Source organism: Talpa occidentalis, unplaced genomic scaffold (genome assembly GCF_014898055.3).
Source record: "Talpa occidentalis isolate TD23 unplaced genomic scaffold, MPIMG_talOcc4v2.1 talOcc4.17, whole genome shotgun sequence".
Lineage (NCBI taxonomy): Eukaryota > Metazoa > Chordata > Mammalia > Eulipotyphla > Talpidae > Talpa > Talpa occidentalis.
Genome location: NW_023601754.1, coordinates 54,596,808 through 54,621,242, shown reverse-complemented (window position 1 = coordinate 54,621,242; position 24,435 = coordinate 54,596,808). Strand labels below are relative to the sequence as shown.

At 61.4% G+C, this 24,435-nt stretch overlaps 1 protein-coding gene across 4 annotated transcripts in view; it reads right to left on the bottom strand.

The window, feature by feature from the left end:
- PC (pyruvate carboxylase) overlaps positions 1 to 24,435 on the bottom strand; it is a 73,883-nt gene that overhangs the window by 13,150 nt on the left and 36,298 nt on the right. For all 4 annotated transcript variants that reach the window (XM_037517486.2, XM_054697447.1, XM_054697448.1 and 1 more), the window contains 8 exons: positions 5,361 to 5,496; positions 5,109 to 5,293; positions 4,745 to 4,910; positions 4,522 to 4,667; positions 4,306 to 4,423; positions 3,994 to 4,145; positions 3,019 to 3,137; positions 775 to 937 (listed from right to left, as the gene is read on the bottom strand). In XM_037517486.2, the coding sequence (XP_037373383.1) occupies positions 775 to 937; positions 3,019 to 3,137; positions 3,994 to 4,145; positions 4,306 to 4,423; positions 4,522 to 4,667; positions 4,745 to 4,910; positions 5,109 to 5,293; positions 5,361 to 5,496 (1,185 nt within the window). The remainder of the gene's footprint in view (positions 1 to 774; positions 938 to 3,018; positions 3,138 to 3,993; positions 4,146 to 4,305; positions 4,424 to 4,521; positions 4,668 to 4,744; positions 4,911 to 5,108; positions 5,294 to 5,360; positions 5,497 to 24,435) is intronic.

Sequence of the window (24,435 nt, the reverse complement as noted above, 5' to 3'; positions counted from 1 at the left end):
CTACCGCCCAGGGCCACTGCGTGTGCGGGAGCCCCCGGGAGCCCCGAGTGTCTCACACGGTCCCCCGGGGCAGAAGCCGAGCTCAGCTCCCGCCCTGCTTCCTGGAGGCGCAGACAGATGGGGGGCGGCAGACCAGCAGGGCCCAGGTATTCTTAGCTGGCGTGGGACAGAGGGCCAGGGAACTGGGCCCTAGGCCTGGGGGGGTGAGGGGGCAAGCAATGGCTTTGGGGTATCGCTGGCTGAGAGAAGAGGCAGACGGTAAACACCCTGGGGAGGCACAGGACCCTGTGGGGGGCCTGCCCTGGTTGCCCCCAACCTTACTCTACGCCACCCTCAGCCTCTGGCAGCCCTGAGTGGCCTCTGGGTCTCCTTCAGGTCTCCCCAACTCCCTCACTCCTGGACGGCCCCTGCACTCAGCTGGCCCCTATCACTGGGCTGCTGGCTCAATCCTTTGTGACACCCTTGGGTCCCGCCTGCCAGCACCCTCCCTCTGACCCGAGGCGGCACCCAGGCCAGCACCGCCCATTGAGCACCGAGGCTTGGGCTGCCCTGGGAGGAAGGGCCTGGGCTTCCTTTCTGGGGACCCCCTTTGGCTTCCCTCGCGCATGCTCCCGTGCCACGCGGCCACTGGCCGACCCCCGGCACCAGGCGCGGCCGTGCCCGTGTGCTGCCCTCACCGTGGACGGGGCCTGCTCCTGGCTTGAGCCCAGCCCAGCGAGGCCCCCGGAAGGGCTGGAGGACACGGGCCCGGGCTGCGGCGCACGCCCCGCCTACCTCGATGCGGCCGGTGTCCGGCTGGAAGCTGCGCGCGGGGTCCTCGGTGGTGACGCGGCACTGGATGGCGCAGCCGTTGATGCTGATGTTTTCCTGCCGCAGGCCCAGGTCCGGCAGGCTGCGGCCCTCGGCCACGTGGATCTGGGCATGGACCAGGTCCACGCTGCGGGGGCCAGGGTGGGGGAGTGTGAGCAGGGGCTACAGGAGGAGGCTGGCCACACTCTGCCCAGCCCTGACGCCCCAGCGGTCCTGCCCCCACCACCAGGGCGGAGAACCTGCCGGCTCTGAATAAGGATGTGATGAGGGGGAAGCCATGTCTGCCTCTCCCCGCTCCGGTCGGCCCCAGATGGCCCCCTGCTCTGCCCTCCGGCCTCCCTGAGGCGGCTCTGTTCCCCCCTCCCCCTACCTCCCCCAACCCAGCCCTACTAAAGCCTGGATCTGAGCCCTCAAGTCGGGGGACGCCCTGGACTCATGGAAACGGAGACCACTGCAGGAGGAGGGCCTCCCGGGAGGGGTGGTGGTCAGCACGCTGTACCCCGGGGCCCTGGGCTGCAGGCAGGCATGGAGACGCCATCTGAGATGGCGGAGCTCAAGGTTCCCAGCGACGGGCCACACAGCACAGCCTCGCGGCCGGCCGTGCTGCCCCAGTGCATGCGTCAGCAACACTCCAGGTCTTCAGGGTGCCTCCGCCGGGCTTGTGGCGAGGCGGCCTGGGGTCACTGCGTTCTGTCTTTCCCGCCGCAGGCCCTGCTGCACGCCCCCCGCCCCCACCACCCCAGCTTTGTGTACAGGACCGGGGTCGGCCCGCCAGGACCGGGGGCGGGCTCACCATGCCCCCGCCCGGACCCAGACCTGGCGGAGCCTGCACCTGTGGGTGGCTGGCTGACACCAACCCCTCCGGAGCTGTGGGATGCCCACCCTGCAGCTCAGAGGCCACGAGGATTTTGCATCTGGAGAAGGGCTCGCGGGCATCCACCTAGACCCAGCCCTGGCTTCCAGACAGCTGGGTCTGGGGTCTCCATGCGCCGGCGGGCAAAGGCAGCCGCGTCCCCACGGCACCCTTGACCTCAGATGGGCCCAGGGGTAGGGGAAGAACTGCCAGGAAGTCAGGGGGAGATGGACTGGCCACAGCCAGGGGGCTTAAGGCCGCCATGGCTCAAGGTGTGCACACTGAGGCCATGTGAGGCTATTACCTTAAAATGGGAAGATTTTTTTAGGAAAGTCTACACTGAGGGGCCTCCCTGGTGGCGCAGGGGTTAAAGTCTTGGGCTATCAAGCTGTCCGCAGCCACTGCGGCACGAGTTCGATCCCTGGCCAGGGAGCTGACCCACAGGGCGCAGCAGACCTCTCCTGGCTCCCCGCTGCTCCCCTCAGCAGTTGATTTCAGTGGATCCACCTGTTCTGCTCTCCACTCTCTGGTGGATCCCCTCACCCCCCGGCACCTCTGGCCTACACCCCAGTTCTCGTATGCACAAACAAATAAATCTTTTAAAAAAAACCTTGAAAAAATAAAAGTCTACACTCAGTGCCTGCGGGAGAACAAGCTGGTATAAGCAAAATAGAAAGCTAATTAGCAAGACGCTGCCGATCCTTTGATCAGCTAATCCCGCCGAAGACGCCCACCGTCAGAGAGGCGGCCGATGATTAGGCGCAGAGATGTCGACACCCCACTAATCACAAGGCCAGACACAATGGGTGTCTCAGAAGAGAGGACGAGGGCACCGAGTGCTGACGGGGGCTGTGCAGACATGACAGCGAACGTCGGAAGTTCTTCAGAGGAACGAGGCTGTGGGGAACGCCTTCAAGAAATACTAACTTAAAAAGTAGGGCAGAAGCTCTCTACCAAACACCTGAACCGTGCCAAGCTACTGCTACGGTAGAGGAAACAAAGGTGGAAAAGAAAACAAAGGACGGACGCGGAGTGGGCAGAGCTGCAGACACAGCTGAGCGAGCCCCTTCCCAGCCCCCGCTGTGTGCCCCGGGGCAACTCTCTCAAGCGCTCGGAGCCTCAGTTTCCTCATCTGAAAAGCCGGGCAACGGGTGCTTCCTCATGAGGCACCGACGGCAGCCGTGGGGTGGCCCCTCTCGCCCCTGACTGAGGGCAGGGCCTGTGCCCCTTCCTACGGATTCTCACAGCCGCCAGCAAAGCTTCAGGACTGGCCGCTGTCAACTAACCGCCCTCCCAGGTGGACACGACAGGCTCCGGCCGCCCGCTCCCTCACATGCGCCCGGCCGCCCACTCACTCGGTGATCTCCTCGGTGACCGTGTGCTCCACCTGCAGGCGCGAGTTGACCTCGATGAAGTAGTGCTTGCCGTGCTTGTCCACCAGGAACTCCACTGTGCCCGCGTTCTCGTAGCCCACCTGCAGGAGGTGCCGTCAGCAGCTTAGCCCACCGCCCAGGGGAGCAGCGGGGCCCACCCCAGCCCTGCCCCGGAGGCCAGGACATCTCCCGGGCGCCCTTCCTGGGCCACTGCCTCACGCCCTGCCATCCACACCTCCTGGGCCCTCACCCCGAGTCTTCAGAAAGCGCCCTCTCCCCTGCTCTATCATGGCCTGGCCGCCACCCAGGGCTCTGCCTGGGATCCTGCCCCCCCCCCCCCAGGGAGGCTCCTCAGACGAGGCACCAAAGCCCCCTGCAGAGGCCGCCAGGCACCACTTCTGTGTCTCCTCAGGGCCCTGAGAGGCCCGAGGCATGGCCACGCCCTGGGCTGGGCTCCAGGAGGGGAGGTAAAAGTGGGGCTGCGCCTGCACGGAGTCGGGCAGAGCCCACAGAGCCCAGGAGAACGGAAAGCAAAGCCCTGTGACGGGCCTGACCCTGGGGGGCGCTCTCTCACACGGTGGTGGCGGGGGAGCCCCCACCTACCTCCGGGAGAGGCCCGGGGACCAGTGCTGTGGGGGAGGGCACGGCTGAGAAGGAGTGAGAAGGGAACACCATGAGGAGTCCCCCAACCCAAAGCCGGGGCCTCACTCCTCACTCTGGCCGGCTGGTGGCACGGAGGCTCAGCCGTGCGAGGGCTAGGCGTGGCCAACGCCCCTGCTCCCCACCCTGCCAGCCTTTCTGGGCTCCAGGCTGGGTCTCTGGCCCTTCACAGGGAGGGTCCCCAGGGCCTGGCACCTGGACACCCCTCCCCAGCAGGCTGTGGGGTGCCCACCTGCCCCAGGAGGAGGTGCCCCTGCCCCTGGCTTCCAGAAGTCTCCCTAGAGCCCTGCCCTTCACCTGCTTGGCCAGTTTGACAGAGTCGCTGGTGAGCCGGGTCCGAAGCTGGGGGTCCAGGTGGGCCGCGGGGGCAATCTCCACCACCTTCTGGTGGCGCCGCTGGATGGAGCAGTCTCTCTCATACAGGTGCAGGATGTTTCCGTACTGGTCCCCTGGGGTGGGGGCAGCGCGCTCAGCCCTCCTGGAGCCCAGACATTCCCGCACCCGCCAGCCAGCCCAGCCGCGGGGACAGTGACGGGGCCCTGACATCGCAGCGGCCGGGGGCCTTCCCGAAGGCCAGCTGCCAGCCCAGGAGGTGGGACCCTCACTCACCCAAGATCTGCACCTCGATGTGACGCGGCTTCTCAATGAACTTCTCCACGAACAGCGCCCCGTTCCCAAAGGCGGCCAGAGCCTCCGAGTAGGCCCGGGTGTAGTTCTCCTCCAGCTCCTGCGAGGCAGGTGGGGGCCGCGTGGACGCTGGGCCTGCGGCGCGGGCGCCCAGTCACGACCCCCACACCCGGCCCACCGGCCGGCCCCGCCACTCACCTCGTAGCTGTGCACCACCCTCATGCCGCGCCCCCCGCCGCCATAGGCGGCCTTGAAGATGACCGGGAAGCCGTAGGTGTTGGAAAACTCCTGGGCCTCGTGCAGGGAAGTGATGGGGGCGTCCGTGCCGGGCACCACCGGGACACCTGTTGGGAGCCAGGTGGGGGGCTCTGTGACTGGCGGAGCCCCAGGCCCAACCCCGAGGCTTGGCCCAACGACTCACCTGCGGCGATGGCGATGGCCCGGGCCTCCACCTTGTCCCCCATCTTGCGGACCACCTCCGGGCTGGGCCCGATGAAGCGGACCCCCGCGTCCTGGCAGGCTTGGGCAAAGTCTGCGCGCTCTGACAGGAACCCGTAGCCGGGGTGCACAGCGTCCACATTGTTTTCCTGGGGGGAGGAAGGGTGGGGCCCCCTCAGATTCCCTCACGCATGTCCTGACCAAAGCCTGGCGCTGCCCCCACTCACCTCCTCAGCCTTCTCCCCCCTGCCCCCACTCTGCACTCACAGCCACTCACTGCCAACTGACACCAGTGCCCAGAGAAGACGTAGGCGAGACCCACCTCAGGCCTCCGCCCGCCCACTCACCTTGGCCACCTTGATGATGTCTGGGATGTGCAGGTAGGCCTGCACAGGGGCCAGGCCGCGGCCGATCAGGTAGGCCTCGTCTGCCTTCTGCCGGTGCATCTGGCCGGTGTCCTGCTCCGAGTACACGGCCACGGTGCGGATGCCCAGCTCCGTGCAGGCCCGGAACACGCGGATGGCGATCTCACCTGGGGGGGCAGAAGTCAGCGCCTGGCTCCCTCGAGCAGGGGGCAGGGGCGGGGTGGGCGCACCCACCTCTGTTGGCCACCATGACCTTCTTGATGGGCTTGTACTCCAGGCGCCGGACACTGGGGGAGGCAGCCGGGGCGGTGGAGGTGCGGCGCACGCCCAGGAGCCTCAGGCCCCCGCGGATGGTTCGGAACTTCAGCATCTGTGGGGACAGTAATGCCAGGTCAGCACAGCATGGCCAGAGGCCCACGAAGAGCCCGGGCCCACGGCAGCTCCTCCGAAATCCAGCACCACCTTCCTCCTCGCTCCTGGCCAAGGCCCAGACTCCCTGGGGGGCAAGTTCCAGCCGGGACAGAAGCCGCGGTGGCCCACCCCGTGGCCCGCGGTCAGTCTCACACACAGGGCTCGGACAGCCCCGCACAGCCCGGCAGCCCCGGTTCGGGACCCCACCCACCGAGCCAGCCGCCCCTGCCTCCAGTCTGGCTGGGCAGGGTGGGTGCCGGTGCATTTTGCGGGGGCAGGGAGCTGACCCAGGCAAAGCCACTGCTCAGGGCTAGTCGAGGTGCAGAGAGCACTAGGGCTGCAAAGGAAACGAGCAGCAAAACTCAGCCGCTGCAGGGGGAATGGGGCAAAACTCAGCCGCTGCAGGGGGAATGGGGCAAAACTCAGCCGCTGCAGGGGGAATGGGGCAAAACTCAGCCGCTGCAGGGGGAATGGGGCAAAACTCAGCCGCTGCAGGGGGAATGGGGCAGGCCAGCGGGGCACGCGACACACGCCCACGGCTGCGCCGCCCGGCCCCAGAGGCCTCCCAGCCACAGAACAGGGCAGTCGGGCAGGGGGAGCCTGTGTTTACTGGGGCAGAGTTTCAGCCCCGCGAGAGGAAGCGCTCCGGAGACGGAGGGGGGACGGCGCGCACAGTGTGGACGCGCTAGTGGGTCGCTGACAGGCGGTGGACCGAGAAATTCGTTGCATGTATTTTGCCTCCATAAAAAGAATTAAAAATAAATCAATTGCAGGCAACTCCCACCCCACAGAGCAGACGCTCCGGCGGCCACCCCCTCACATCAGGGGTGATGAGAGCCCAGCCCAGCCCAGCACACCTGAGTCTGGGGCCACAGCTGCGCTCCGGGCCTGGTCCCGCGGCCCCTCCAGTCCGGCCCCGCCCCCCCCAACAGCCTCTGTGGTTCTTGGAAAAGTTGAAAACGCTTGACCAGCCATTTGTTTCAAGCAAGGCATATGACAGGATGTTCAATAAATAAAACACAATGCAAAGACCTCACTGGAAAGACCCAGGATCAACAACCGGGGGGCCAGAGACCCTGCGGCATGAGGGGGGCCGTGGGTGTGGACAGGGCGGGACTCTGGTGGCCCCTTTGGGGTCTCCCTCTGGGCATCATGGGATGGGATGGGGGGCATGACCCACCCTGAGCGGGGAGGCAGTGGGGACTGGCAGGGGACCCACGTATACTGAGGGGGCTGTGATGAGACAGTGCTGCTTGCCGCGATGGGGGCAGTGGGATGGGGTGTTGGGGAGACACTGTGGGGTCCAGCAAGACCTGCTGAGAGATCCATGTGGAGATGAGGCGGGGAGGAGCCGTTCCCGCTGAAGAGGAGACAGGGAGCACTGCAGGACGTCAGGACAGGACCCCCAGGGAACCAGAGCCCAAACTGGGTGCTGTTGGCAGAGGGAGGGTGTGTGAAGCCAGGAGAGAGCGAGGAGAGAGGTTGCCGCCTGTACGCAGAGTCTGAGCGAGGAGGAGCCTGGGGTGAGGCGCGAGGAAGAGGCGCAGGAACAGGGACACTGCCAGGCCAGCTCCCGTCGTGACGCAGGTGTCTGCATGGACTGCGGCTCCTCCGCTGCCACAGAGGGCACTGTCCCCACTGAGTCACCGCCCGTGGACAGGCCTGGCAGGCGCCGTGGCAGCGGGCGGGCAGCTTATCATTCCTTGAGGGAGTTGGGCGCCACGGGCCCTGTACAGGGCCAAGAAGGACAGGGCGCTTCTGGGGCATTCCTGCCAGTGACGTGGGGCCACCCCCGCGGGGCAGGCCGCATAAATGGCCCTATTCTTCCAGCGTGTCAAAGGCCACGAAAGACAAGGACGGAAGAACTTCCAGGTGAACGGAGGCTAGAGGGACCTGAGGGGGTGGCTGGGACGGCGGGCAGCGCTGGGAGAGGCGCTCCCCGGAGCACACGCTTCCGCTTGCTCCCCCCCGGATCTCTGTGCCGGGGGTGCAGCCTCGTTCTTAGTTTAGGGGTTTAGGGTCCTCTCTCTGCAACACTCAGATGTTTGGGGTGGGGGTGTGAGACTGACGAGCGGATGCGATCAGTATCAATATTTGGGGAATTTGGGTAAGGGGTGTAAGAGGGTGTCTGTGCTGCTTTCTGACTTTCCTGTCAGCCTGACATTATTTCAAAACAAGTGAAGCGCGCCCGGGCCGCTAGCCCCCCGCAGGCCACGGTGGAGCGCCGCGGGAGAGCACTGGCTTTCACGCTCCGCCGAGTGCAGTGACCCTCAGCTGCTCCTCTTATCTCCCTGCGCAGATCCTCTGGCTCTGCTTGGGGGACCCCGCCCCCAGGAGAGCATCTTTCCTGGGGAGTGGCTGGGAGCAGGTTGGTTCTCCAGCCAGCAGGGGGAGGTGGGGGTACCAACACCCCCCCACCCCACCCCCACCCCACTCTGGGCAGTCCTGATGGTGATGCAGGTGCCAGAGCCCTCGGCAGCGCCACCCCGGAAGCACATGGAGAAGAGCATGGGGAGCCGCCGCCCGCCCTGTGAGCGGCCGTGGGACCTGGTGCCGGCAAGGCCTGCAGGAGGCAGACCGAGGGAGGACCCTGCAGCAGGCAGCTCCGGGGAAAACCATTTGCAACACCTATCAAGAGCCTTTAAAACATGCCCCTGGGCCAGTTATTGCCACTCTAAGAAGCCAACCTGGCTGCTCTAAAATGGAAACCAAGATGGATGCAAGCCGCTGTCCACGCGGACCATCGGAGCCCGCTCAGGCAGCACTGGGCATCCACACAGAGGGACAGGACGTGGCCTCCGGAGGGCTGTCTGCCCAGGCTGGTGACTCGGGACATGCTCATGCCCTAGTGTGGAGGTCAGACGTCCCAGGAATAAATAATATGGCCTCGTGGCTTCGCTGAGCAAGGAAACCCCTGGAAAGAGCGAAGTCGGCAGGTGGCCCTCACCGGCCCTCTGCTAGACTCGGCTGCGCTGCTCTGTTCCTTCCTCTGGAGGCTTCTCTGCGTGTTCTGTATCTTCTCCACTGGGAATGCATTCTTTGTGAACTCGAGAGCAGAGGAAGGTCTTTGCAGAACGAAGGCTAACGGGAGTCCCTGAATCTCCTGGTGGGGACCAGGTGAGGGGCTACATCTGCTGCCAGTGGGCCAGGCTTGGCCTCCCAAGGGCTGGCACCCCGCCTTGGCCCCACAGAGTAGGGCCACCTCTTGTCCCACAGGTGGGCAGCCCCACTGCACCAAGATGCACGTACCACCAGGGAAGTGTCACCTACCTGCAGGGAGGTCCTCCCCACCGGGCAGGCTCCCTCCTGAGCCCCCAGGGTGGACACTGAGCGCCACCCTAGCTCAAAGCCAGATACCCAGGGTGTCCCAGGCCTTCCTGCCCCAGAGACCCTTTCACAGACATCAGGCCTTGGTCTTACCAGCGCTCCAGGGTGCGGGGCTGGCGGTCTCGCCAAAAGAGCCAAGCACCTGAGGCTCTGGGGCGGGAGGGAGGGAGGGTTCCGGATGCCCCAGAGCCACGCGTCACCAGAGGGAAGAGACAGCAGGTTTGGACTTGAGACCCGAGCGGGCCAGGCCCCGGGGGGTGCAGGAGCGCCAGGCTGATGTTTTGAGAAGGGGAAAGGTCAGGGCCCCGGCCGCAGCCGGCGAGGTGGGGAAAGCGGGGCAGAGGGCAGCGCCACGGCGGCCCACAGCCCAGCGCGGGCGTCAGCAGGCCTGGGGCTGCCCGCGCGCTCGTCTTCCTCCCCGTGAGGTCTGGCACCCGAGCTGCCATTTCCCCATCTGGGAAATTGGGTAACACCCAGCCCCCGTAGTCCTGAGCTGATGCCCCTGAGCACAGCCCGGGCCTCCCTGTTGATGCTGCATCGCCCTGGGGTCCTCAGGTCCCTGGTGGCTGTCGTTGGGGGTCCCCACATGACTGAGCTTCACATGTCTGGGCTCTGAGGGGCAATGTGACCTGTGCCCCTATCATCCAGGAGCCCCCAAAGCCCCCTGGCCCTGGGGATGCTTCTGTACCTTTCACCAAGTCAGCCCCCGAAGCCGCTGGCCTGGCCCTGCTGGCTGCTGTCCTGCCTCAGACCATCTTCCCGAGGCCTCGCCTCCCAGAACAAGGGGATGTCTGGATGGAAGCCTCCACAAGCACGCTGACTGGACCCCTCGCCTGGCCCAGCTCTCCTGCCGGCGGCACCCGCCGCCCTTCCTCCCCCAGGCCAGGGGCTGGGCCTGCACACACACAGCAGAGCCACAGCCCTGGCAAGAAGGCCCGAGCCAGACACCAGCCAGAGCACTGACCCTGCCCCGGCCGGGCCCAGCGCTGCCTCTGCCGTGGGAGCTGTGGGCAGCCAGCTGCCCCCCAGAGGTCATCGGCCCCGGGATACAAAGTTCTCGGGCGCAGGCCGCTGGAGGCCTGCGTGGCAGCCAAGGCTGAAATCAGGGGCAGGGGCACGTGGAAGGGCTTCCCTACCTGCTCCGACTGGGGCCCAAAGCGGGGCTGAGAGTCAGGGGTGGCTGGGTCCCACAGAAAGCAGGTGATTCCAGCCAGAGAGCTCCCCTGACCACCCCAGCGGGACAGCACGGCAGGGCCGGGCCAGCCGGCTCGGGAACTGGCTTGGTGAAAGGTACAGGAGCATCCCCAGGGCCAGGGGGCTTTGGGGGCTCTCCTGCCCCTCAGAGCCCAGACGCAGCCCTGCAGCTCGGCTCACAGCTGCAGTCCTGTGGGGACCCCATGCCCCAGTGACAGCCACTAGGGACCGAGGACCCCAAGAGGAGGCAGCTCATTCTAGAGCGTCCCTTCTCCGAACCTGCTCAGCCCAGTCCCCAGCCTTTCCCGCCGAGTCCCTCCTCTTCAGATGGGAGACCAGGGGTGCGGCCGGAGTGCCCCCCGGAGCTCGGCAGGGGGAGAAACTGCAGCGGGGAGATGCCCTTCCCGGAAGGAGGGCCGCAGGGGCCCTGCGGGCACGTGTGAGGAGTCGCTCTCGGTGTGGGGCGCTGGAGGGTCGGAGATGGGCAAGGGGGGGCCGAGTGGGCGGGTTCCCCTAGTCTCACCCCACCCCCGAGCTGGGGAGCCCATGCACCGTGTCACTGGGGGCAGCAGGGGCAGGAAGTGAGCAGCTGGAGGCACAGGGAGCCCCGCTGAGAAGCTGCCCCTGAGGTGGGAACAGAGAGTGTGGGAGGCCTCAGGGCACCAAACCCACAGCCCCTTGGGGTGGAGATGTAGCCTCAGGCCTTGTACAGGACCCCCTGCCAGAGGTCAAGCCTGGCTTTGGGGTGACATGACTGCCAACCTCTCTCCTCATTGTGGCTCTCTCCCCAAAGCCTTTGGAGGACTGGCCTTCCCTCGGGCTCCACTCCAGGGGCTCCCTGTTCCCCCCACACCCAGGCGGGCTGTGGTGCTGTCCTGGAGATAGTTCCCACCACAGCCTCACACTGTGCCCTGCTTTGGGGTTGGGGTTGGTAGACAGTAACCCAGAAGTCCTCAAGGTCATTGACAGTTTTGCTGAGAATCTTCCTGAGAAACTCAAAGGGCCTCTGTGACACACCGGTTCCTTGACCAGTCATTTCTGTGATGCAGCCAACTTGGAAGTGCTCCTGCCCCTCCCTCTGCCAGGGAGACTGTTCTGGGGGGGAGGGGCCCTACAGGCTGCGGCTGCCCAACAGAAAAGGCCCCATCAGACATGGCCAGTGCCTGTGAGCCTCTGGTGACCGCCTAGGGACACCACTGCCTGGCTGGGGACTCCTGCCAGCAAAAACCTCCTTTTCTGACTTCAAAGATGGTGGAAGTGACAGGAAGAAGCAGCCACCGCCCGCTCCCTCACCCTGGTCCTCTCCAGAGACTGACAGGCCCGCCTGCTATTTTTTGCAAACGCCAGATGACAGATCCTTTCCTTGGCCTGGAGTGTGCAGCAGACGCGGGATGATTCGCACTCGGCCGCCATGCAAGGCCTCCCAGCAGGAAGAAGGCCCAAGCCTCTGGGCACGGCTCTCTACTCAGGCCTCGCAGCGCAACGCCACATACGGTTTGGCTTCCCTTCCACTTTCGGTTTCTCCGCCCCCTCTGTCACAGGCTCCGTGAGCTCGCGTGCTCCTTTTGGAAGGGAGGGATGGCCACTGAGCCTGGAAGGAGCCCACAGTGGCCTGTGGTAGGCAGGGGGCGAGCATCTGCCTCAGTCCCGGTGACGCAACCCGGCTGCTCGATGGCATCCGACACTCGCCGCCTGTCTGGTGTCAGGCCAGTGCCTGCTGGTGCCAGGGCGTGTTTCCCGCTCTCTGGGGAGGCCTCACAGCTCCTGTGGCTCCATTTTCAGAGAAGGAAGCAGGTGTGCTGGGAAGGTGACTATCAGGGTCGCCCGGCAGGGCCAGAGGTGCCCTGGAGTCCGTGCCTCCCCGAGAGCAGGAGCTCAGGCCCACGAGGGCTGCCACATCGCGCCAACTGAGAACAAGTTCTGGTTTCAGCAGAAGCCCAGTGTGACGGGCACTTGGAGACCCCAAACCAAACAAACTCCTGCTAAAAACCATGTCACGGGCCCAAGTGGCGACCCGCTACGCGCGCAGGGTGTCGGCAGGGCACACCCGGCTGGGCGAGGGCAGTTTCCATTTTCCTGCTAAGTTCTTGTCGGTCGAAACCCCACTACTTCAGACCTCCATGTCTGCATTTGGGTCCAGACAAGAGGGCCACTGTCTCAGGAAGACATGCCCTCGGCCAGAGCACCTTGCTGGGAGCAGGGTCAGGCCCCAACGTTCCTTCGAGGGTTGTGCCCATCCACCCTAAATACCCCATCGTCCACACAGCATCTCCACAGCCCCCACAGAGGGGGCGGTGGGCAGAGGCACGGGGAAGGGAAGGCGACCCGGGGGGTGGCAGTGCATCTGTGGGGAAGCCTGAGGCCCTGAGTCCTCGGCACATCGATCTGGGAGGTGTGGGAGAGCAGCCAGAGGGGCTGAGGAGAAGGGTGAAGGGTCAGAACCGTTGCTGCCCACAGCACCCCCAGTCCCGGCCCCCCCACCAGGCTCCACCGCTGCCCCCAGCCAGCCTCGGCAGCTGCCAGCAAAAGCAGGTCAGAGCCAGAAAGAGAGCGCTTGGCAGAGGGCCCTGCCTTGGCAGACCAGCCTGGGGTGGGCTCGCTCCGGAGCTCCACCCCAGCGGGACTGCGCTGCCCTAACCCTGTCGCGGGCCCTAGACCCGCAGCCCATGGGCCCAAGTGACCAGAGAGACCCCCTGACTTTCAGGGCCGCAGCCCCAGCCATCAAGGCTCCCACAGGCTATGGCTGTGTTTCTGGGTAGGGTCATGACGGGGGGGACACAAGGATCAGTGAAGGTGGCACGGTAAGGAAAAAGGAGTGCGGGCCCCCCAGACAGGAAGCAGAGTGGGAACAGCTTGGGGCTCTACGCTGCTCCCGCCAGCCTGGCGCCACATCGCCCCTGGCAACCCTCGATTTAAGGCAGCAGAAAGGGGGGACAGGATGGAGCGGTGACAAGTGGCACTGCCATGGGTATTTGTGACTGGAGACCAAGGAGGCTCAGGGAAAGAGGCAACGAGGGGACAGCCATTGCGGGGCAATGGCTGGGAAGCACGAGGTTGAGGGGTCAGCCCCCTCCTTCCAGGGAGTGAGACTTGCAGGGAGAACACTGCCCCCTGGTGCAGAAGATGTGCCACTGCCGGCCCTCGCAGGAGGCCCCGGCCCCGCGGCAGGGGCACAGCATGGCCCTTTAGGGCTCACTCGGGAAGGCCCCAGCGGGGGCAGCCATGTGTTGAGCACAGCTCTGTCACCCCACGGTCCTGCTCGGGGGTCACTCTGTGAGGCTGTGTCTGAGTCCTCCAGATGGAGCACTGATGTTACAAGGACTGTTGACAGTCACCAGACCCCGTGAAGACCTTGGGGAGGAGGGCCTCGGTCTGTCTTGTCCCCTACTCGCTCCTCAGGCCGACCCAGTTCCCAGGTGGCAGGAAGTGGGTGCTGGCTAGCTCGGAGAGGGCTCCCAGATGGTTCAGGGACTTCTGGACCTTATGCTCAGGACGAATGCCCCTGCCCAGTGTGGGGGCTGCACTGTGGTCCCCCAAGATGCCCCACCCTGACCTCGGAATGTGATCTCAACTGGAAACGGTGTGCAGAGGCGATCGGGGCACAAGAGGTCACGAGGGGGCCGCAACGGCCCACGCCCGGTACCCTGGCAAAGAGGAAATCTGGGCTAGGGACGGCCCCACACACGGAGGACGTGGCCCAGGAGACGCGTGCACAAGTCTGCGACATGGGGCTCTGCGTGTCTGGCTCCCAAACTGAGGCGGACATCTGCTGTTGTCAGCCCCCCGGGACTGAGTCTTTGCTATGGTAACCTTGGGAACGGACTATACCCGGGTTTCCCCCACATCACCAGAAACTACAGAGACCCTAAAGGTGAGGGCTGGGAAGCACAGGATGGTAAAATTGCCCCCTTCTCTCACCTGCTCACTCTGAGGCAGGCCCAGGGCCGTTTAGGGCTGTGATCTATCTTGTCCCAGGCAGAGAGGGCTGAGTGGGGGACAGCACGGGGACAGCATGTGCCCAGCACGTGGCAGGATGAGCTGCAGAAAGACACCAGGGCGGGCCGTAGGGGCCAAGGGGGAGGGAAGGGGTGGTTCAGGTGTGGGGACAGCAGGGGCCAAGGCGCAAACAGCCTGGCAGAAGCGGAGTGTGCCCGGGAGGGACGGTGCCCAGGACACCTAGTGCGGCACAGCCAGGGGCACAGACCGCAGCCTCAGGGTCGGGGGGCGGGGGAGGCAGGAGGGAGCACAGCTTCGGGAGCACCTGGTGCTCCTGGGGAAGCGGATCTTGAAGCTGAGGAGCAGGAGGAAGACGTCCCACCGCAGGCAGGAGACAGGAGGACCTGAGCAGGGCCGGAGCAGGAGGGAGGGGAGGTGCTGGCCCTTGCAGGGGAAGGGTGGCCAGGGGGACGCCAAGTGCAAGAACACGGGCGCACGGGCAGGCGGAGACCGGCGAGCCGACTTCTGACCCTGGCGAGCTGGGCCGGAGGGGCTGTCGGCCGGGGCGGCCGGGGGCAGCTGGGCTGCGCGTCTGTGGGCGAGGGAGAGGCCTGGCCCGGGGGGAGAGGCCTGGGCAGGACAGCCACCCACAGCGGGAGCACTGGGGTGCCCAGGGCCGCCCAGGCAGGTCCCAGGAATGACCAGTCTCGGGGAGCAGAGCTCCGTAAGGAAGAAAACCACCACTGATTTGGGGTGCCGTGGGGAGGAGAGAGCGAGGCGAGGCAGTCTCTGCGGGAGCTCTGCAGTTTGCACTGGACAGGGACTTTCAGAAAATTTAGGTGGTAGAAGGACGAAGGCAGGTTCTGGGATCAGGGGCGCTTTTTTTTTTTTTTTTTGTAATGAAAACTTTGAAAACTACGGACAAGACAAGCCGCTGGCCCCGCGCGGCCCAGATGGCGGGCTAAACAGATGCCGCTGGCTGGCAGATTTCGACCTGCTTCCCGGGTTACCGCAGCGAGGGCTGTGCCTCCCTCCGCGGCGGCGGGAGCCCAGGCGCCCCGCTCCTGAAATCCCACTCAGGCAGCAGCTGGCCGGGGGCAGGGGCCGGTGTGGGGAGGGGCAGAGAGCTCCGGGGAGGGGGGACCCTGCTGCGGTCCCCCGCAATCCTGGCGGGTACCTCAGAACAAGGGGCTGGGCCGGAGGCGGGTAGAGTCGACCCGCCCCCTGCCACACTCCCAGGGGACCCAGCCCCAGCTCCGCCCTGCAGGTCCTTCAGGGTCCTTTGCTGAGTCCTTTCAACACCCCTGCCCTGGGGTCCCCTGTGCGGCCTGTGCAGAGCCGTGAGCTAGGCCCCAGACGCTGCTAGGAAGAGTGTGAGCAGGAGCGGGAACGGGGCTCCTGCCCCCACACAGCCGGGGAGACGCGGACACCCGTGGCTGCAGGCATTGAACGGGCGCCCGAAGGAAGGGCTGCCTGGAGCCTCTTCTCCCCCAAAGGGTGCCGGGGCCACACGCCGCCCCCCCCCCCCGCGGGCCTTGCCAGGGGCCTGGGGCCACTGGGAACGGACAGCCCCAAAGGGCCAGGTATTTGAGGAAATGCCAAGGAACTCGCCAAAACAAGTTGGGAATGAAAAAAGCAGGGACTCTGAGGAGAGAAGTAATATAGAGAGCAGATACTTAGAAAAAAACTATAATTAATCTCCTCAGAGAAATAAGAGAAGCTGTTGCGTGGAGAGGTGGCAGCTATTTTAAAAAGGCAATGCGAAGGAGCTCTAGGAAATTAAAAATAGAGTTGCAGACATTTTAAACATGATAAATAGAAGAATTAGAAGACGGCCGGGGACAGCACCCAAGCATGACGAGAAGGCTGACGTGTGGCAAAGGGAAAAGGGGAAGAAGCCAAGAGACTATGTCCGAGGAGCGGCACCCTGGCGAGGGGGCCCGGGGGTGGGGGAGCAGCCTGAGCCGAGGGGCTCTGAGGTCCCAGCACGACGCCTGAGGTGTCACCTGGAAATAGCATCACACGGGACCCCTTTAGCTTCCAGGGCTGCCCTGACGAGGAGCACAGGCTCGCTGGCTGAAAACAACAGAGCGTGTCCTCTCTTCGTGTTGGCCGGAAGTCCATCACCAGCCCACCCAGCCCACCCTCCGGAGGCCCCAGGGGAACGCTGTCATTCCAGTGGCCAGGCCTCGGCTGTGGCCGCCTCCCTCCGGGCTCAGCCTCTGCCATGGCTGGGCCCTCTCTCTCCGGGGTGTCCTGTGCCCTGCCTCTCTCCCCCGAGGGCACTCCCGGCATCCAGGGTCACCTCCCTCATCCAGAGCAGTAGCTTCATGCCGTCTGCAAAGACCCTTTTTCCTTATGGGGCGTCACAGGACCCGGGGAGGAAGACCTGGGTCTCTTGGGGGCCTTCACTCAGCCTAGCACACCCTGAAGAGGAGTAGAAGATGGCCACAGACAAGCTTCAGCGCTGCTGACACCGAGCCAGGCTGCTCCTCCCCTCCAGCCGAGAATTCCCTTCCGTCACAGGCCCGCGCCAGTGTGGGGCAGATGAAGACACTTGAGACATGCGCGGCTGTGGAAAGTTTGCCACCCAGCACTCTGGCCCAGGCAGTTCCTGGGGGTGACCACTCACCAACCCAGGGAGCAGGTAAAGCAGGACTGAGGGAGGCTGGGGACCCAGGACTCTGGGGAGCCAGGCCCAGGAGCAAGGGAATCCTCAGGGAGAGGGCGAGGGAGGCCCTAGAGCCCCGAGAACGGTGGCCCAGACAACAACAGGGAGCAGAAAACAGGGGTGAGTGGGGCCGGGGGTTGGAGCTCAGACACAAAAGTATCCTGTCTCTGAAAGAGAGGAGAGCTGACAATCTGGGGACTGAAGGAATGAAGAAGCGGAAGCTCCAGGAAACAGAAGTCACCCAAGACAGCGCTACCTGTGCACACTCCATGTTCGTTCGCAAGTGTCAATATTTGCACGATTTTAAGAACGTGCAAACAAGTGTGCTTAAGCAAAATGGTTACGTAACCATGCTGGGTGGGCGGGAGGCCGGAAAGCGGAGACATAGCAGAGGGAGTGAAAGCAAGATAAATCTCCCGCAGCAAGGTCAGTCGGTAGGGATTTGGAAAGGGAGGGCAAGCGCCAGGGTCAGGGTCAGGGCCGTGGGGTCAGGGCCGTGGGGGTGGGGGTGGGGGTGGGCCCAGGCTCTCCTAAGCTGTGAGGCACGATCTGACTTTCCGAAGCGCCACTTCTCTTGGTAAATCACAATTCAACTTAACCAAAGGCAGAGCAAATGCCACACTTAGAATTTCCCTTGTGGATCTTCCTAATTTCATATCCCAGCCTTCCCTCCTCCCCTCCCCAGAGTTGGGGGGCTGTGTCCTCCCTTGTTAATTTTGCACTGATTAGAGAGACACACACCCAGAACCATTTATTTCCATTTTAACATTTTCATTCATAATCTACTGTTGTTTTTTTAACCTCGTTTTTTCACACAGTGGGTTTGGAACCTATCCACGTCGGTACAAGTAGATTTTAGTTCATTACCTTTAGCGGCTGCATCTAGGAACATAGACACGTATAGAAAACTCACAGCTCTTCGTACCCAGGCTGTTCGGAGATGTCAGCTGCTAAGAACCACAACGTGCCAGAGCCGCAACCGGGAGAGCCAGTCTGTGACTGGCGTGCGGGCCCATTGTACTATTTGCTCCATTTTTATGTGTTTGAAAACGGCCATAATGAAGACGTTAAAAGTGAATACACGTAACGCCGGGCTTTCTCTAGGGCCCAGACCAGCACCGGGCTGCTAGACAGAGGCCAGCACACTTTAAAGGTCCACCCGCCAAGCTCCCCCACAAGGCTCCTGAGCAGTCAGCGGCCACCAGAAGCGCGCAGAATTCCCCTCCCAGACCCTCGCCAACTCTCATGTGGCTAGGCCCTGGTTTTTGACACTCTTGTGAGTACAGGATGGGCTCTTACTTTAATTTCCACTTTCCTGATAGTTGGATGTTTTGTCACAATGGTGGACACATTTTAGCTTTTCCCTTGTATGAGCTCCCTGCTCATGTCATTTGCTCCTTGTTTTGCTGTTGTCTTCTCCTCAGCGTGTTTATGAAGCCAGGTAGGGGCCCGCCTCCCTGCCACAGACATCTCCCGCAGGAGAGAAAGTGAGGAGAATAAGGAGCAAGCCTGGGAGGGAGGGACACCTCATGCAGAAAGCTGTCTAAATTCCTTTAAAACCCTCTCAAAGGGAAATGCCTCTGCTTCTCCACCTCTGTCTTTGCTGATCTGACTGGTCCGGCATCTCCTCAAAGCCCTGGGGCTGACTACCAGAGGGGACTCAGGTGACAGACAAGGCCTTGAACTGGATGAAGAGCTGAAGTGCACCCCCCCCCCAAGAACCCCTAGAGTTTCTTGGGTATCCCATATCGGGCCATGGCAGGACAGGAAGCTCAGTGCACCTGGGCGCCCTGGGGTCTTAACCACTGTGGCCATGTAACAGCGTCCTGGATGCACCCACTGGGCCCAGGGCTGAAAGCCCTCTGCTCTCCAGGTGGAGAAGCCCAGACCTCACAGTCCCGGAAGCACAACCAAAGAGACGCAGCTCAGGAAAGAAACTGGGTCAGCCCCAGTGCTGGTGCTCCCAGGGCGGGCTTTGAGAAGACGCCTGGGCAGTCAGATCAGCAAAGACAGAAGTAGAGCAGCAGAGGTATTTCCCTTTGAGGGAGTTTTAAAGCAATTTACAGTTTTCTGCATGAGTTGGCTTCGGTCAGGTGATTCTTTAAGAACAGCTAAATGTGAGGCTGATTGTGTAAAAGATTTCGTAATTCTTTGTGTGGATCTTTGTCCTTGGAGAATGGGAAGTGAAGGTTTTTTGCCGCCTGGATTTGGGCATGTCTCAAATGCTGTCTTAATACTCTTTCTTTAGTGGAAGACAGCAAAAGCCAGACATGTCTGGAGTTTACACCGTCCTTATGTTTTACTTTGAAATAAAGAATCAAGAGTTAGGAGCTCTGGGCCTCCCCTGGGGGCGCAGCGGTTGATCGCTTGCCCGCAGCCTCTGCAGCACAGGTTCATTCCCTGGCTGCAGGTGAGGGTCCCACCAAAAAAAAAAAAAAAAAAAGACGAGCCCTGCAGCAACGCGCAACAACCCGGGCAGAGGAACAGGAGCAGAGAGGCTGCCGCCTCCCTCACCCCCGTCCCAGCTCTCCACCAAGATAAGGCTTTGTGGCCACCAGATGTAGCTAATTAAAATGCAAGTCACTCTGTAACAGCTGAAGAGAACAGCCATGTTTTAAAGTACAAACCTATCCCAAGCAGTATTTGGGGATATAATTCTACTTCAAAATTATTTGTTGCTCCTTGGAAATTTAAATTTTAGCTGGCAACCCCAGCGAGCCTGCAGTGCTGCGGTCTGGCTGGGCCTGGCGAGGAAAGAAGCAATTCCCAGTTGTTGACAGGACGCTGTTACATGGCCACAGTGGTTAAGACCCCAGGGCTCCCAGGTCCACTGACTCTGGCAAATTACTTACCCCCTGAGCTTCCACCCTGTAGGGTAAGTAAGAAGTATCAGGCTTTTCCACCCTCCCGCCATTAGATTAAATGCATGCCTGATGGGGAACACCTGGAGTAGGGCGTGAGCCTGCATAGGTGGGTACACCTGGGTTGAGACTGGGCTTATAAGGGCAGCATCATGAGACGCCAGCAGAGCGAAAGAGCAGAAACACCAGAAGAGAACGCCAGAGAGCCCGGAAAGAGTGCAGATTCGCTGGGGGCTGGGAGGCCTGCCAGTCTCCCGGCCCTCTGGCACCCCTGCCTGCTGTGTACCTGGTAAACCCAATAAAAGCCTGAAAAAGCCACCGAGGTCTCCAGGACTCCTCCTTTACCCCGTCTGCTCAGGTCATAGAGCTCCTGCTCTGTGCCTTCCTGCCGCTACACACCCCTTTGTGTGTGAACTCAGGGGTGACAACTGACTGTAGCAAAGGGTTGTGTGTGTGTGAAGAGCTTAGAACAGTGCCTGGCAGAGAATTGGCCTTCTTGATAAATGTGAGCAGGACAGTGGGGACTGGACTGTTTTCTCATGGACAGGGTGGCAGGGGAGGGGGTGCTATGAGGACCCAGAGGCCCACAGAGGCCCAGGCGGGTTGGGCCGGGCCGCAAAGTACTTTGTTGAGATGATGCTTCTAAGCACAAGTTGAGCCTGAGCGTCACCTAAATCATAACGAGTCAGACTAAGAAAGGGCTTCTACTGCCCAGCACCCCATCAGCAAGGACCAATGTGAGTTGCTCGTACGCATGGACGGACGCATGCACACACGGAGCACATCTGGCTCCCCGACCCCTTTCACTTCCATGCACAGTGACCAGTGCTGGTGGCCACAGAGCATCCCAGCGTACACCACAAGCGTGACCAGGTCGCGGCCACAACCCTGTCCCACCTCCCTGAGGTGCTGCTGAGAGAACACCCATGGCCGAGACTCCCACCCAGACCAAGACGGGCAATAGGGTGGTGGGGACATAGCGCCCCTTCTCTGTTTTCCCTTTGTCTATAGAAGCCAAGTAACAGGCCTCCGTTTCTTTTTTAAGGCCTGGCGTGGAGTGCTCGCCTGGGCCCAGACATGGGAATGAGCAGAGGAGAGGAGCAGGCACTCCCAGCCCGAGGAGCTTCAGCACCTTGCTTCAGCGCTGCTTAACCAGTGAGGGAATCAAAATAAAGATTCTTGAGATCATTTCATTCAACGTGAAAGTTATTCATTTCTCAAGAGACCGATTTCCTTGTTCCTGCCCTCCACACCTTCTGTCTCCCTGGCTTTCTTAACCAACCATCTGCAGGTTGAAGTATGAGGATTTAAAAGAACAGTTGTTGGATGAACATATGATGTCCCCTCTGTAACCGAACCCCTCCCCCCCCACTGACCCACGCGCCAAAACCAAAACAAATGCTGTCTCCTGGGCCCTTCGCGGCTGGAGCCCACCGCTGGCACCCAGCCCTTTCCCTCCTCCCAGGAGCGGAGACGTTTGGGGGTTGGCCTTGAGGCGGCCCACAGAGGCACGCCCAGGCACAGTGGACTCAGGAACTAGACTTCAGGCATTTTAGTCCCACGGCAGGCATCAAAGGTCATTGGGAGGAGGAAAGAGTCATTTAAAGATAGAGCCCAGGGCCTCCCTGGTGGCGCAGCGGTTGAGCGCTGGGTTGCGAAGCTGCCCGCGGCCTCTGCGGCGCTGGTTCGATCCCCGGCTGCTCCCCGGCCACCAGAGGAGGGTCCCACATGGCGCGCAGACCTCTCCTGCCACCCGCTGCTCCTCTCAGCAGTGTACTTCTGTCCTTCTGCCTACTCTGCTCCCGCTCTGGCTCTGGTGAATTCTCTCACCCTCCCGCGCTTCTGACTGTACCCAGTGCATGTATAAACAAACAAACAAACAAATAAATAAATAAAACATGCCTCTATTAAAAAAAAAAATAAAAAAAATAAAAAATAAAAAAATAAAGATAGAGCCCAAGGAAAAGCAGCAGAAAAGAGCAGTTTGGAGGCAGTGGCCTATGCAGGAGAAGAAACTCAAAACATCACGGTCCCAACATCCCAAGGAAGGAGGGGAGATGGTGGCCGCAGGAGTGCTTACGGGTTTCTAAAGAACATTCACAGCAAAAAGAGCCCTGGGAGGGCCTCCCTGGTGGCGCAAGGGGTTGAGCACAGCACTATGAGGCAATCCGCAGCCTCTGCAGCACGAGTTCGATTCCCCCGGCCAGGGAGCAACCCACATAGTGCAGCAGACCTCTCCTGTCTCACCCGCTGCTCCCCTCAGCAGTGTACCTCGGTCGATCTGCTTGTTCTGTTCCCCACTCTGTCTCTGGTGGGTCCTCTCACCCCCCTCCACCTCTGGCCTGTACCCTAGCTCTTGTATAAATAAATAAATATATCTTAAGAAAAAAAAAAAAAAAAGAGCCTTGGGAGATGAAAGCTGTGATAGGAGAAATAAACAAACAAAAGTCAACAGAAGGCCTGGAAGATAAGGTAAAGAAAACCTCAAAACCAAAAGACAAAGAAATGGAAAATAAACCAAAAAGGCAGCCAGCGGGAGGGCGGGTCCAAAGATCTAGGAGACCAGGAGTCTCCAAAGACCTGGGAGAGAATGAGCAGACCAAGGGCGGAAATGAAAGCATCCAAGAAACCCAGGACTAGAGGAAATGGCTCCGCCTGGGAAAATGGGAAGAACCCCGAGGCCCGCAGGCTGGGCCCAGACCCCGCGGCACATCGTGGACGGAAGATGAAGCTTCCAGGGAGGGGAGTAAAAGGACAGAAAGACTCAGAATCGGCAAGGATTTGGGTGTCTCAACACCTAGTCGGGGAGCTAGTCTAGTACAACGCAATCCTTCGAAACAGCTAAGGAAAAGTGATTTCCAGCCCGAAGCTCTCAACTCAGCTGTGGGTTAGGCATGAAGGTAAGACGGAGAGGACACCTGCTCCTCCCGGCGCTCCTGCCAGGAAGCAGCGGGACGCGAGTCACCAGAACGAGAACGCCAACAGGCCGGAAAGGCGACGGGACTGAGCAAGAGAAAGACAGAACGAGTCTCCAGAACGGAGGGCACCCCGCCGAGCACCCCGCTGAGAGCCGGGAGACCCAAAGCCCATCCCTCTAGGGCCCTTAGAGGAAAGCGGAGCCAAATTGCTACTGAGGGGCCCATGGCCAGGCTGCTGGCTGACCCTGAGACCCAGGACTGCAGCCCGGGCCTCACTTCGAATCCACATCTTACTGAGCCTCTGTACCTGTGGGCCTCCAGCTGGAAGATGTCACAGCTTGCCCACAGAGAGGGCCCTCCACGGGCACGCATGCGGGTGCATGTGGAATATTTCTAGCATGAGACTCAAGGTGCTGGTAATAGGGGGGAAAGCATGGGGGAAAGGCTTTTCTCTCACTGTTCCCCCTCTTTTGAACTTGCATCCTATACTTGACTGTTCAAAAACAATGAAAATACGGGGCCTCCCTGGTGGCGCAAGGGGTTAAGCACAGCACTGTGAAGCTATCCAGAAGCCATCCAGCCTCTGCAGCACAAGTTCCATCCCCGGCCAGGGAGCAACCCACAAGGCACACCAGATCTCTCCTGGCTCGCCTGCTGCTCCCCTCAGCAGTAGATTTCAGTAGATCCGCCTGTTCTGCTCCCCGCTCTGTCTCTGGTGAATCCTCTCATCCCTACACCTCTGGCCTGTACCCCCAGTTCTTGTATGCATAAATACATCTTTAAAAAAAAAAACAATGATGAAAATACAATACAGCAGCCCTCGCCCTCGCCCTCACCCTGCAATGAGAAAAGGGAATCCAGCCTAATTTGAGCAAAATGTGAGCTGAGGACCTGCTTTCACTGTACAGTGTTGCCAAGACCCTGTGGAGGATGCCGGGGTCCTCCCACGCTTCCAGGCCCCTCCCTCAGGCAGTCTTCCCGGGACCCCCAGCTGAGTCCCAGAGCCCATGGCGCCTGCTGTCCCTTTCTGTGGGCCTCTCGCTGGACCCCAGTTAGGAGTGCTGGCGGAGTGGCCGGCCTTGGCTCTTTGGGGGCAGATCTAACTCATCTCTGAACTTAAAGTGCCTGCACTGTGTCAAAAATCCATTGACTATACACGTAAGCAATTATTTCTGGGCTCTCCATCCGATTCCACTGACCTATAGGTCTCGGTGCCAGGACCACGTAGTCTTGATGACCGTAATTGTGTGGCACGTTCTGAGATCGGGAGGAGCAAGCGCTCAGCCTTGCTCTTTCTCAAGATTCTTTCGGTCGTTCCTTTCACTTCCATGTGAACTTTAGAGCCACTGCCTCAATTCCTGCAAATAAAGGGCGGGGCTGTGCAAGGGGTGGTGCTGGCTGTAGGTCACCCTGGGAAATAGTGCCACGTTTGCCACAGTAAGTCTTCTGGTCAAGGGATACGGGTGATCCATTTATTTAGGTTTTCTCCCCCCAACAATTTTTATCATTTTCAGAATATAAGTTTTACACTTTTTAAAATTCGTTCCTAAGTTTTTTATTCTTTTCGATGCAGTTGCAGATGGCCTGGGCTGTCCCCAGGTGGCTCACGCCACTTGACAGAAACGCACCTGTTCTGTCTTTGATCCTGTGTCCTCCCTCTCGCTGACTCGCCTGCTCGCGCTCGCAGCTCTGTGGTGCCTTCCTCAGATTGTCCTAAGCAAGGTGATGTCAGCTGCAGACTGTTGCTTCCTCCTGTACCAGCTGTGTGCCTCGCCTTTCCTTATCTTTCCTAATGGCCTTTGATGACCGCATTTGAAAGTGGCAGCTGAGATTTGTAGGCTGCCCTTTCCAGGAGCCGGGGCCTAGGCCGGGGCGCCCGTCCCTGCTGGCTCCGTGCTTGCTTCCCCAGGACTCAGCCTGCAGGCGACTTCCTGCCTGTTGCTCTGCTCACCTCCCTGCACCCCCTTCTCTGCTCTGTGTCCAGGGAAGCT